Source organism: Eleutherodactylus coqui, chromosome 11 (assembly GCF_035609145.1).
Source record: "Eleutherodactylus coqui strain aEleCoq1 chromosome 11, aEleCoq1.hap1, whole genome shotgun sequence".
Classification (NCBI taxonomy): domain Eukaryota; kingdom Metazoa; phylum Chordata; class Amphibia; order Anura; family Eleutherodactylidae; genus Eleutherodactylus; species Eleutherodactylus coqui.
In genome coordinates, this window is record NC_089847.1 from 49,261,132 (window position 1) to 49,274,439 (window position 13,308).

The 13,308-nt window shown below is 44.3% G+C and overlaps 1 protein-coding gene across 2 annotated transcripts in view; it reads left to right on the forward strand.

Annotated features, from left to right (window-relative positions):
- RBL2 (RB transcriptional corepressor like 2) overlaps nt 1-13,308 on the forward strand; it is a 48,831-nt gene that overhangs the window by 16,830 nt on the left and 18,693 nt on the right. For both annotated transcript variants that reach the window (XM_066584039.1, XM_066584040.1), the window contains 6 exons: nt 3,215-3,343; nt 8,684-8,844; nt 10,353-10,417; nt 10,498-10,681; nt 11,459-11,625; nt 12,639-12,748. In XM_066584039.1, the coding sequence (XP_066440136.1) occupies nt 3,215-3,343; nt 8,684-8,844; nt 10,353-10,417; nt 10,498-10,681; nt 11,459-11,625; nt 12,639-12,748 (816 nt within the window). The remainder of the gene's footprint in view (nt 1-3,214; nt 3,344-8,683; nt 8,845-10,352; nt 10,418-10,497; nt 10,682-11,458; nt 11,626-12,638; nt 12,749-13,308) is intronic.

Genomic DNA, 13,308 nt, shown 5'->3' on the forward strand with positions numbered 1-13,308 from the left:
CATCAGAAAGAGCTGCTCTTGTTCACAGGTCCCACATCCTACAAGTACCTAGCCGTTAACTATTTGTAGCCTTTACTTATAATTCTTCATCTGGCTCCTTAGATTCATCCACTTCGTCTCATATGAAGCCTACAGTATCATTTCTCTGGCATGCTGAAATACTAAACCACACACATAACCGCATGTCTAGGCCCAGTGTCATGGGAAAATCCTTCACTTACACGGCTTTTAGATTGTGGGAGGAAACAGAAGTGCCCACAGGAAACCCACATAAGCACAGAGAACATATAAACCCTATGCAGGTGGCACCATGGAGATACACTGTACGGTCTGTATATATCTGCTTTTCCCATGAGGATTAATTTCCAGCAGAACATGCAGAAATGTACAGTAAGAAAAACTGTGAAATTGAGTCGTGTTACTTGAAAAACTGATTGTTCTTCATGTGCCGTATTGTACCAATAGAAATGGACCAAACCTCACTGTTTTATCCTTCACTCTGTAGTCTGGGGTCTGTTCCTTTTTATAAAAGGCAAAACAAATAAAGGTTCCAAGCTGTCTCTTGCAGCAATATGCATATAGTATCAAGCTCGGACTGACCCACAGGCGGATATCCCAGTGGGCTCTGAGCCATGAGTGTCCGCCCGCCCGCCCCACTCCCCCTAAATCTGTCAACCTCACTGTAGCATATACAGACAGGCAGCGTATCAGCCAGTCTATACGCCCATATAATAAAGTGGCTAGTTTATTTACGTAGACATATAGCCTGGTTGAATTGATAACTAGGCATATCGAGAGGCTGGCAACTAACCCCCCCACCCTGCGCCCTTCCTTCCTTAATTGTGTAGTGTACCCCCAGAGTGAATTTTACTGGTGGACCCTTGGCAACCCAGTTCAACACAGGTAAGTTATTGGGCATTAATAATCACAGTTTGGGTTTCCATGGCTAAGCCACCGTAATAAAACATTGGGCCAACCAACGGACACTGGAAATGAGTGACCTGCACATCAACAGATCGGAGTTTAACATGCCTCCTGAGAGCACTTTTTACCTGGTAGAGATAAACAAACTTTTGAAAAGTTTAGTTTGGTTGGTTCACTGAATTATAGGAAAAAATTGTTTGGTATGAATTAGTTTGAACTGCAACCGCACCAATACCCATAAAATAATGATCCTGGCCAAGCGGTGGTGATGGTCCTGTGGTTCAACGGTTAGTACTGTTGTCTCATCTTGGGTTCAAATCTGACACATGCATGAAGTTTGTATGTTCTCCCTAGGTTTCATAATAATCCCCTTTATTCTTAAAGCACATACATATGGCACCACTGATCTTTTATGTCCCCATAAAGGCTCACAATCTATATTCATCTATTTAGTATGTTTTTGGAGTGTGGGAGGAAACGCACACAAAAACGCACAAACTCCATGTAGATGTTGTCGTTGGTCATAATTTGAACCTAGGACCACAGCGCTGTAAGGCAACAGTTGTAATGACTGAGGAACTATGCTGCTTTCCTCCTCTTCTCCATAAATGTATGCACTATATAAACAAGTGAACATGAAGGAGAAAACCCAAACAAGTACGGGGAGGACATATAAACTCTATGCAGATGTTCTCCTTGGTCAGATTTGAACCTAGGACCCCCAGCACTGCAAGCCAAGAATGCGAACCTCAAGAGAACCACCATCCCTGCCGCCTTCTTCCTTCTTTCTGTCTGAGATTTGGGTTCGCTGTGAAACTTCAAATCTCAGTCCAAAATGGTAGGTTTGACTGATTTGGTTCGCTGAAGGCTACTCAATGCCAACTATATAAACATACTAGCTTACCCGTTGCGCGTTGCTGCGAAGACAGACATACATTCATTCGTTTTTATATATCTAGATAACAACCAATCACAGCGCAGCTTTCATGTTACCTCAGTGGTATAATATATAACAACCAATCACAGTGCAGCTTTCATGTTACCTAAGCAGTATAAAATATAACAACCAATCATAGCGCAGCTTTCATGTTACCTCAGCAGTAAGAGAAATAACAACCAATCACAGCGCAACTTTTATTCTGCCTCAGCAATATAAAAAATAGCAACCAATCACAGCGCAGCTTTCATGTTACCTCAGTGGTATAATATATAACAACGAATCGCAGCACAGCTTTCATGCAACCTCAGTAGTATAAGAAGTAGCAACCAATCACAGCACAGCTTTCATGTTACCTCAGCAGTATAAGAAATAGCAACCAATCACAGCACAGCTTTCATTTTACCTCAGCAGTATAAGAAATAATAACCAATCACAGCACAGCTTTCATTTTACCTCAGCATTCTCAATATCCAGCAATTGTCTTGCGAAACGTTCGGCGGATGCATCATTTTCTGGTTGAACACTCATCCCGCTACTCGTAATGCCTTTTGCTTTCGTGCTTGAGATGGAAATCAAACGATCTTTGTCTGGGGGGCATAACTGTCGACAATGCTCACACGCGCGCCACCTATCATAGGATAGTTGTACTATGCCTATAATCTTCCCAGGAGTGTACTCAGCAACTTCCCAAAGTTTCATGGCGATTAGATGAATGGTGTAGTAATGCATAAAGGACAGACATTTATTTATATATATTAGGAAGTGAGAGAATTAGATTCCGTACGTAAAATTTGGACGCTAATTCTTTGGCGCTTACAATTGAATAATCGAGTTGGGACCCATTAGCGTTTCCTATTTATGACATAATCCATGCTCGTGCCAAATTTCATGTTTCTACAACATCGCGAAGTGAGAGAATTAGTGGCAGTGATGGAAATCAAACGATCTACGTGGGGGGGGCGCAGCTGTCGACGACGCTCGCGCGCGCCATTTATCGTAGGATAGTTTTACTATGCCTATAATCTTCCCAGGAGTGTACTCAACAACTTCCCAAAGTTTCATGGCAATCGGATGAATGGTGTAGTAGCGCATAAAGGACAAACAGACAGACACACAGACAGACATACATTCAATTTTATATATATATAGATGTGAGTGAATAGAGTCCAACTATCTGGACACATGAGATGTAAATAATCAATATGAAGAATGTAATATTAATTTGGGAGTAATTGTATCTCGACCTTACAAAAAAAAAAAAACAACCCGCACTGTTGCATGTGACCGCTGCTTCATCCTGTTTATAACATTGTGGCGCTTAGACCCCTTCTTTTTCTTCTGTATCTGTAGGCAACTTCCCAATGATAAGTGATGATTTGGTGAACTCCTACCATCTTCTGCTGTGTGCCTTGGACCTTGTTTATGGGAATGCCTTGCTGTGTCCAAACCGTCGAGAGCTCCTGAACCCCAGCTTTCAAGGTAAGACGTCTGCAGAGAAAAGAAGCCATTAAGGGGCTATTGCCATAATGGACATTGCAGCATATCCACAGGATACCAACAGCACCTTACTGTCACCACCGGAGTCTGTGCAAATTACTGTCTGACGCTGCTGACAATCCAAACACATAAGAAACTGAAGCATCGCCTCGACTCGTTACATAATAGAAGAGGCTGAAATAATAGAGACCTTCAGCATTAGTATGTGTATCCATATAAACGCTATGGCCATAATTTATCAATGTGTTTCAAACAGATTCCCTTCTAAAACTGCGCCAAAATTAAGCAGCGCAGAGCTTCAGACAAACTTACAAATGGTTTGCGCCAATAAGAAGATAAAGATGCGACCAGCTCCTCGTTCTTTTTTTCTCTTTCCCAAAAGTTGGTAAAGCAAGCCTCTGTCTCTTTCCGACACACTTTTGAGGAGTTATTACAAGAAAGTGACGGTAACAAGTGGCGCTAATGAAAGTTGGTCCAAATCAAGAGGCATTTGGTGTCTCAAATCCAACTACATTGATGTATTGCCTTTTTTATTTTTTTATTTTTGGTCCCAGTTTTTTCATTATTTTGACAGTTGACTAGACATTTTATATTAGTAAATGATGCAGAATAAAACTTTTGGCGCACAGACTAGTGTTATACGGAAATTGGCGCATTTTGTGGTGCAAAATAAACTACATGGATTCCCCCCCCCCCCCCCCCCCCCCCCCAATATTTTTGCCCACCATTTTATGTGCTAAAATCAGTAATTATAGAATGCTGCCTTTTTTTTTTGTTCATAAAGCAAAATTTAATTTGTGGCTCAAAATTATATTTCAGAATACAAATTAGCGCCTTTTGGTGCACCCAGCACCGTCATGTGAAAATTGACACTTTTTTGGTGCAAATCTGTTGCACAGCTGCAAGCAAGGAGGGCAGATCACATTACTGTTGTAACTGTTAACTACTTTTGCCACAGCATAATTTTCACCAAGTGCGTGGGCCACTTTTGTGAACTTTGGCGTAATTTAAGGCTATGGAGTTCTAGAAAGAATTGGTGCAACATATGCTAATAGTCATAAGTAAGGGCCAATATCTACACTGTATTTGTCAGAACATCAATGGTATATTATGGGAAATCTTCAGATGCCAGTATGAATTTCAAATGTAATGTATTCACCCTATCAGTATACAGTCAGTAACAGCCGGCATGGATGACACTGCCAACGTATATTCAGGTGGGGATCCTCAGCTTTGGGAGCAGTCGCATGTGCAGCAACCTCAGGGGATTAGTGGAGCCTTATTTTTGACAAAGGGTTTGGTACCAGAGTTGGGACCTGCATCTTTCAGACTCTTATTAGCTATCAACAGGATATGCTCTAAATGCCTGTGATGGGAATATCCCTTTTAGAGGGACGTGTAGTGAAAAATATAAAGTATCTATAGAAAGGTTAATCATCTAAGCCATAGATGGAGGAGAGGAGGCTTCATGAGGCCACAATCCCCAACTGCATTGTCTAGAAGGACCAAGTGCTTGTTTGTCCTCCCTTTCCATTCTGTGTAGTAGGGAAGGAATGGTTGGGTTGATCTTCAGGCTACTTCGGCTCTCCTCTACTTATATTGTAGTCCCTGTAGAGGGGGACAGCCGACATGGGTACACACAGCCCAAGAGCAGCTGAGATGGACCTTCCTGAGCTGCTTCCATCTTCACTATACCTTCTAGCAGCCACAGAGTGGGTGAAGGTACACGTCAGGTCTTTGTTCTCGGCAACACATAGTGTAATCATGGCAATACTGCATCATCCACAATAGGTGACTGCCCTCTAGTGGCGTGGGTAGTACTTTTTAAATCAAGTCATCGGCTCATGACAGACTGTATCTACAGCGCACTGAGAAAATGCAGGCTGACCTAAATGGTGCTTGTATCCCATTGAGTTGTGCGAAGCAAGTTGCAGTCAATAAGACCTTCCCAATAATCCTGCAGGTTATTAGAAAAACGTGCGTTCGAACGCTCGACTGAGAGGCCCTATCTAAATAAATGGTGGCTTTTTACAACGTTTAGGGAAGCGTGTCAAACACTGCACTAAACGTTGTAAACGGCCTTGTAAGAGTGGCCTAACCCTTCAGGATGAAGTATTTTACCTGGATGGGTTTCTTGAAGATTTTCAGTATTGTTCTATGTAATATTGTCAGACACCTACAGTCCCCGGACCGTCATATGTCATATATCATGCCTGCATGTAGCATGTTTATGCCGATGACCCTGTGAGATGGGAGGAGAGTTTTCTCCAAAGAAGAAAAGTTGCAAATCTGAAAGCTACTTTTGGGAGTTTTTATCTGATAAATTAAAATCTAAACCTGTCCTTTAGACCCCCATTTCTGACAGTGAACGCCAGGTAGAGCTTCTTTTACTCACTTGGTCCGATAACCACCTATGTATACAATAACCCTCCTAACTTTCCATTGAGTCGGCAGCGCATTTTTTTTTTTTTTCTCAGCAATTCATTGTGGTTTTTGTTTAGACTGGAAAAAAGTTTATAAAAAGTGCATCCTGCAGTCGTAAGGATCAGGCGAGTCTTATCTTAGTACTTGTCGGTTAGATTGTAGTGACCTGTCTGTCGTATTGCTGACATCACACCTTGTACGGGTGTTTATGGAACTCCATCTTGTGTGTGATTACATATAAACGTCATTTAGTCCCGTCCGGTGGGACAGCGTGGAAGCGTCGGATTTTACTAGCGGAGCATGGGCACCCCTGACTGTACAGCAGGTGGTCTGCGAGCACTGGAGGGAGCCGCCCGGCGGTCAGCTAGAAGGAATCTGTTTTACAGGAACTGCTACCGGAAGGAACATTGCATGGCGGTGACGCTTTGTAGCATTTGCACAGAGGTGCGGTGTCTCATTCTAAGGGACTATTTAGATGGGTGGGAAAACTGCACAAGTTTTGTACGTTTTACGTAATACGCAGAATTCGTGAGCTGGAAAAACTGAAGCATGTTCTATTTTTCAGCAAGATCACTGCAAACTCACAATTTACTGTGACCGAGTTATAAATCGCATCGCACTCGTGATACTTGCATGCATGTTTCTTGCGTATGCAATGTGATTTTAATATTTTTCTACTGAAACAGTATGATTTTAGCATCCTTGTAAAAAAAAAAAAAGGGGGGGGCATGTTACCGTAATGCGCCGCACTCGCTCTGATATTACAAACAATCACTGAAAGCTGCCATATACTTACTGACACAGGAGGGCAAACACCTCAGCATGCAGGTAGCAAACAGCCAAATGAGGGAGCTAATTACACCTGTGCAGGATACCGATGAGACAGCTACTTAACACAGCCTCTTGATATAGAGGGGGGTAGCTGCTTGGTGTATACTCCCACACAGAGTGGATACAAAGTGGCAGACCATTCTGATACATGTAGTGCACCATGCAGACCAGCAACCCATTAATGACGCCATGATAATTCGGCGGGTTGCCCTGCACCTCAATAGGTGAGCCACATTGGTACTGCCACCCTGGGCTCCCCCTGGCGTTTAAAAGCCGCACTGCATGTGAACAATACATAATAAATGCGAGGTATTAGTTGGATTTCTATACGAGTTTCTTGTACAGACGGCACACTCGCCCATGTAAATGTGGCCTAGGACTAAAAATGCTTCCTATGTTTATTTGGAGCATCTAGAAGTCTTCACGCTGATCACTGTAGGTACGACCCTGCTGCTCTGTATGCAGGGACAGACATAGAAGGTCTGGGCCCCTACTAATAGTGTATGGGCATACATGGCCAGAATGCTGCAGGTTTTCCTCAGCAGCCCGTTCACAACAACCCTGTACCATTTGGGTTATCACACGATCGATGGATCAACTAAAATCACTGTCCTCATAACAACATGCAATACTAAATTTACTTTATACCTCCCTTGCATAGATCATAGAGCCCTCTCCACGCTCTCAGAAGCGTGACTACTTAGCTCCTCTCTCCTGCTTACTGTTAAACCTCATGTCCACGGGCGGGTCGGATTACCACAGCGGAAGACCTGCAAGTCAGTGCGGAAATGATTTTTAAATGCTTGCCGGCAATCTGGCTTGTATAGACAGATGCAAACCTTGTTCCATCCATAAAGCTGCCTAATATGCTGTATTATTACTTCCACCTAGTCTAATCCTTAGCCCCATCATCCACCCCCAATATAAATGCCCCTCACCACCGTATCCTTATATTGGCTAACTAACCATCGCTGCTGGAGCGGTCAGTGCCGGGTACTTGGGAGCTGTGTGACATGTGGCAAGGAGTTACTTACATGGACCTTGAGTAGAGCGGGCAGAGAGGAAGAGGGCTCCTCTACTCATGCCCGCCTGGCACCGGCGTTGCACTGTTTCCCCACTCTGACAGCTCCGCAAAGAACATGGCAGCAAAGCTGAGCGTATGCAGTGCTTTCTGGCCATGACAGATCAGCATTTTACATTGCAGCCGTTGGGAGGACATGTGCGCACGCCCGACTGGCGAGCAAAGAACTACCACAAGTCATATCCTAAAAGTATATAGAGGGTTGGGATGGGGAATTTATCGGGATGAAAACTAGTAAATAATGCAATTTTGGTAATTTTATCACTTTTGACAAGATGAAAGTGAAAGGGGTTGTACCCCACAATGCACTTTCATCACCCATCCATATCACATATCTGTTCCGCTGCTGACTTTGCAGATGCTTTTCACATCCTGTAGATAAAACCTCCGGCACGCGGTTTGTGCTGGGGGATTGGGAGGGGGGGCAAAATATATTGTGGCCAGACTCCTATAGTTGTCCCAAGTACACCAGCTCAGTGTTATGATGTTTGGCTGTGTTTATCAGTGGTATGGCCATTTCTCCAATGTGTCCCAGAAGCCATTTTTCATCACCATACCGCAAGCCCGCGTGTTGGTCATGCAACTGTAAGCAGCCTGCATGGCCTAAAGGCGCTGCCATGGCCTGCCGTTTCTTCGGACTTTTCTCCACATCTGGGATGTCATTGGTCGACAAAGGGAGCTGACCGCAGCGCATCTTGCTGATTTGCTTACCAAAGTGCATTCAGCATTGCAGAACATTTGTCAGACAATCATTAATAAGATCATTGATGGCATGCCAAGGCATGTAAGCACATATATTTCTGCGCATGGCACTCCTACTCGATACTGAAGAAATCGAGGCGTTTTAAATATTTTATGTACTTTTTTCCCATCATTTGCATATCATTAATAGAGCCTGCAATTTACATGATTCCATGACTTTTCGTTCTTGGTGTTGCAGTTTTAATGTTGACGAGTGTATAATTCTTTACCTTTACTGCCTGCAGGCCTTCCGGAGGATTTCTGCAGTAAAGACTTCAAACTTCCCTCCGAGCCTCCCTGCATCATTGACACACTCTGCTGCCTCCACCAAGGCTTGCTGCTGGAAGTCAAAGGCATTAAGGAACATTTTTGGAAGCCCTATATACATAAGCTGTTTGATAAAAAGGTATGCTTAGATTTTGTAATGCCATCGTCCTTTGTGCCTATTGTGCTTAAAATAAGCTGTGTTCAACTTCTCACCCGATTGCAGACCCTAAAGAGGTTCTCCAGTCAAACACATAAGTTACGCACCAACTTGTCACTATTCCTAGTAGTACTTGGCATGGCTATCCTAAGATATCTTATGGAGAGCTCCCAGCATCTGAAGAGGTGAAAGAGGAAAAGGGTCCTCATGCCATGAGTGTGGACCACTGTGCCACTGACCAATCAGGCTTTGATGGCCACACCTAGGGTCCTCTGGTTTTCACCTTTTAACCACTTTTGGGAGGATCTGATCTTTGCTTCGGGGGACCCCAGGCTGTTGCCCCAGTAGTAGTCTCCAAGTAGCTACCACAGACAGGTGAGAGATACTGTAGCAAGGTACTGGGGAGACAGACAGAGGGTGGTGTATATAACAGGCCAAGGTCAGGACAGGTGGTGGTGAAGCACAACTGGTAGGCAGATGGTCAGGGCAGGCAGCAATGAGGTGAAGCAAGGTCCTTGCAGGAAGAATGTAGGAAAGCGGAGTACACTGGTATGGGTCAAAAGCAGGAGTCAAATCAGTATTAGTAGCATCTTCATAGAACAAAGCCTATTGCTCAGACACTCTTCAGTGGGGCCTCAAATAACTGGAGAACTACTAGGATAAGCTGGGTACAGGAAAGCTCGTTGTGCATTGGCTGTTGCAGAGGTAGGCCATCTGCGTGCCCTTCAGGATATGCTGCCAACATACAAGATGCCGTTGTTCTTGACCGACGGGAGGAGGAGATGGTGAGGGGAACTGCCGGCAGTTGCCATGACATACAGTCGTACTATTTGCGATATACAGCCAAAGTGGTCCGAGTCACTGATACAAGCATTTTGCTACATTTGTGGTCCAACTTGCATGTAACATCTCCCTTTCTGTGCTGAGATCAGCAGAGGAGGTAGAAGTCTGCCCACCTTTGCTTATGCCAGGGCACAAGTGTGGCACACGCCTTTCCTATCCTGCCCTAATTGGTGACATTAATGAGTAGTAATAGCCTGTGTGTTCTCATGCACTAAATGTGGATAGAAGGAAACTGTTCCCCAAACAATCATTCGCTCAAGGATTATTTACCCATCACCCTGCCTCCAGCTAAGGCTGTACTTACATGGGTGAGTGCAATTTTGCACAAGAACAGGGACATGCAGTGACTGTTCTAACTCGGACAATCGGTCAGAGAGAAAAATCGCTTGTGTGAATGAACCAATTCAAATGAATAGGCTCTTCTTAGGTGTGAGTTCTGTCCATCTCGGCAGTGGAGAGACCTAATAACATGCGGTACGTCTCTTAGAGGTAGTACTGCCGTATAGCTTCATAACCAAAGGCACCTACCGTATGTGTCATGTGATTGCTCCCTGTCGCTGAGCTCATAGCTTATCCTTTTATTCCACCTTTTATGCAGGATTTGCACAAATAAGCGCAGTAATAAGGTTGTATTTATGATCCCGCAGGTACTGAAGGGAAAATCTGAATCCCTCACAGGATTTTTGGACCCAGGAAACTTTGCCGACAGTTTGTAAGTTTCATTTCTTTTTCTATGTTGTGTTCAGTGATGGAGAGAGCGAGTCTGTGTACACGGTGTGTAATCCTCTGCAGGAAAGCCATCACTAAGGCCTATGAAGGGTTTGTTCTCTCTGCGGGGCACCTGGACGAGCGAGTCTTCCTGGAGGATGCAGAGGAAGAGATCGGGACGGTAGGCCGTTGGCTGAATCCTGAGCTGGGAGCCGAGTCCATGGAGAGGGTGCAGGTGTCGTACCATTTACAGCAGCACTTTGACAGGGTAAATATAGCGGGTAACGGGCAGCAATCTCTGCGTTGCCAGAAGTGAAACTCGCAGGTAACAGCTGTCTTACCTTCATACTGTGTTTCCCAGAAAATAATACACTGTTTTATAATTATTTTTGTCCTAAAAGAGGCACCGTGTCTTATTATCGGGGGCGTCTTATACTTACCTAGCTGACAGCATCTTGGTGCCTCCTGCTGGACTCCAGCGCTGCGGCATGCTGCTGTGTCCTCTGTGCTGACAGCATTCTCTTCCTGGTAACAGGGCTTTGAATACCCCGCCTCCAGAAAGCAAGTGCTGTGATTGGCTGAGCCAGTGGCACTCGTGATCCAATCCAGAGCCGGCGCTCGATTAACCAATCAGACATTCAGTGATGTCGTTCACTGAATGGCTGTGAATGAACGAGCTCCGTCTCTGAGTGGCTGATCCAGTGACGCTCGTGATCCAATCACAGTACTCTCTTTCACCTACTTCTTTTGCAAATGCAATTTGCAACCTTACAAAATCAGTAGGAAGACTGTGCATAAGTAATCAGTTCCTGGTCTATGATTAAGGCTCCAAATAATAATGTCTTATGTTTCTATTTAGTTTTCTGAAATTCCACATTTCTATTGCACTTTTGTGCTGAAAGCAAATGCCGGATTATCAGATTTTCAGAATTCTAGAATGCTAGATTAAACAATTTCCCTGCGTACTATGTATTTCTCTAATTGGTCTGTAAAACATGTTTTGTTATGAGTATTTTGAGGTAAATTCCCATTTGTATCCCTGCAGATGAAGTCGTTACGGATATCCACTCCTCTTACCAGTCTGAAATACGTTAAGGAGGGCCCGTCCTACCACACCCCGGTCTCCAGCGCTACATACTGTGTCAGTCGCCTCTTTGCTATTCTGTCCGGTCTGAAAGCAGCCCCTAGTGAGAAACTGCAGCAAGTGTTAAGGTTAGGCCTTATTCTTCATATGTACACAGTTGTGACATTGTAATATGTGAGCTGTGTCTTCTTATTTCTTGAGCCCTACGGTACTGTAGATATTGGAGCCTTTGATAACTAAGGGTCATTGTACAGTGGCAGATTTTCTGCCAGGAGCGAACGCTATTTGGCATTTTGTAATCGGTGATCGATCAACTGTACATGGAGCCCTACTGTTTGTGCCCAAACAGTGGTCAGTGTGATCATTCATCCTCGTGTATTTCCATTGCTATCATTGGCACATGCTGCCGACAACCGATGATTTTTGGTGACGCCTAAAAGATGCGATTACCCGATAAATGAGCGTTTGCTCGTTTGGTGACTGATCATAGGCACCTTGATTGGGTGAACAAATGCCTGTGCCAAAGGAGCTTCAGGACATGGAGCTATCCCATTGGTTTTGATCACTTGTTGTTTTACTTGTTTGTTATTTCCCCCGATTTGTAAAGCGCTGCAGAATGTTGGTGCCATATACTTAAAGGGGTTGTCTCGCGAAAGCAAGTGGGGTTAAGTACTTCTGTATGGCCATATTAATGCACTTTGTAATATACATCGTGCATTAAATATGAGCCATACAGAAGTTATTCACTTACCTTCCCTGCGCTGGCGTCCCCGTCTCCATGGCTCCGTCTAATTTCAGAGTCTAATCTCCCGATTAGACGCGCTTGCGCAGAAGGGTCTTCTCCCATCTCTTCGGTCCCATCTCTCCGTCTGAAATTAGACGGAGCCATGGAGACGGGGACGCCAGCGCAGGGAAGTAAGTGAATAACTTCTGTATGGCTCATATTTAATGCACGATGTATATTACAAAGTGCATTAATATGGTCATACAGAAGTGCTTAACCCCACTTGCTTTCGCGAGACAACCCCTTTAATTATATGTAGCATTAGATATGTAGCATTAGATGTGACATCTGTTGGGCTCCACAGGACAGTTATGGGCGGAAACGGTCCTATTATATTTAATAGTGTATGTTTTGCAGTGCCTGTTCCAGAAACCCCACACAAACTATTTCTAAGTGCCTGAAAGAAATGCTTGACGTGTTTTGTGAGCAGACGATATCAGAAGGTGGAGACAGTCAGCATTGTAAAGGTAGGGCTCATGATGTATTTCGTGTATATGAATTTTGGTTTGGGGGATTTATAGTAGCACTCGCTGGTTTACCACTTTAGGCTGGGCTCATATTTTATTTTCATTTTCCTATTCCATCCTAAGAGTAGAAAAACTAAAAAAAAAAATGGTTCCAGTAAAATTCTCAATGATTTCAATGGTTCAGTTCTATCTGGTTTCCTTCTTTTTTTTACGGGAAAGAATGAGTTAACTGCACAACGTTGCTTTTATGCATTAACCCTTTCCAGTCCAATGTCGGGCCTGCCTCGACATCATAATTTCCCTCCACAGCTCCGATGTCGGGGCAGGCCCGACACTGCAGTGCAGGAGTGGATCTGCACCCGATCGTCAGACACATCGGGTGCATATACACTCCTGCGCTGGTCCTCATCGAGGACCCCCGAGGAGAAGGCAGAAAGGGTTTTAACCCTTTCTGCCTTCTCCTTTACACATTACATAGTGCTCAATTAGCGCTATGCAATGCATAGAGATTCCGGCTGGCGATCATGTGACCGCCGGTGTCACCTGACTCCCAGCGATCA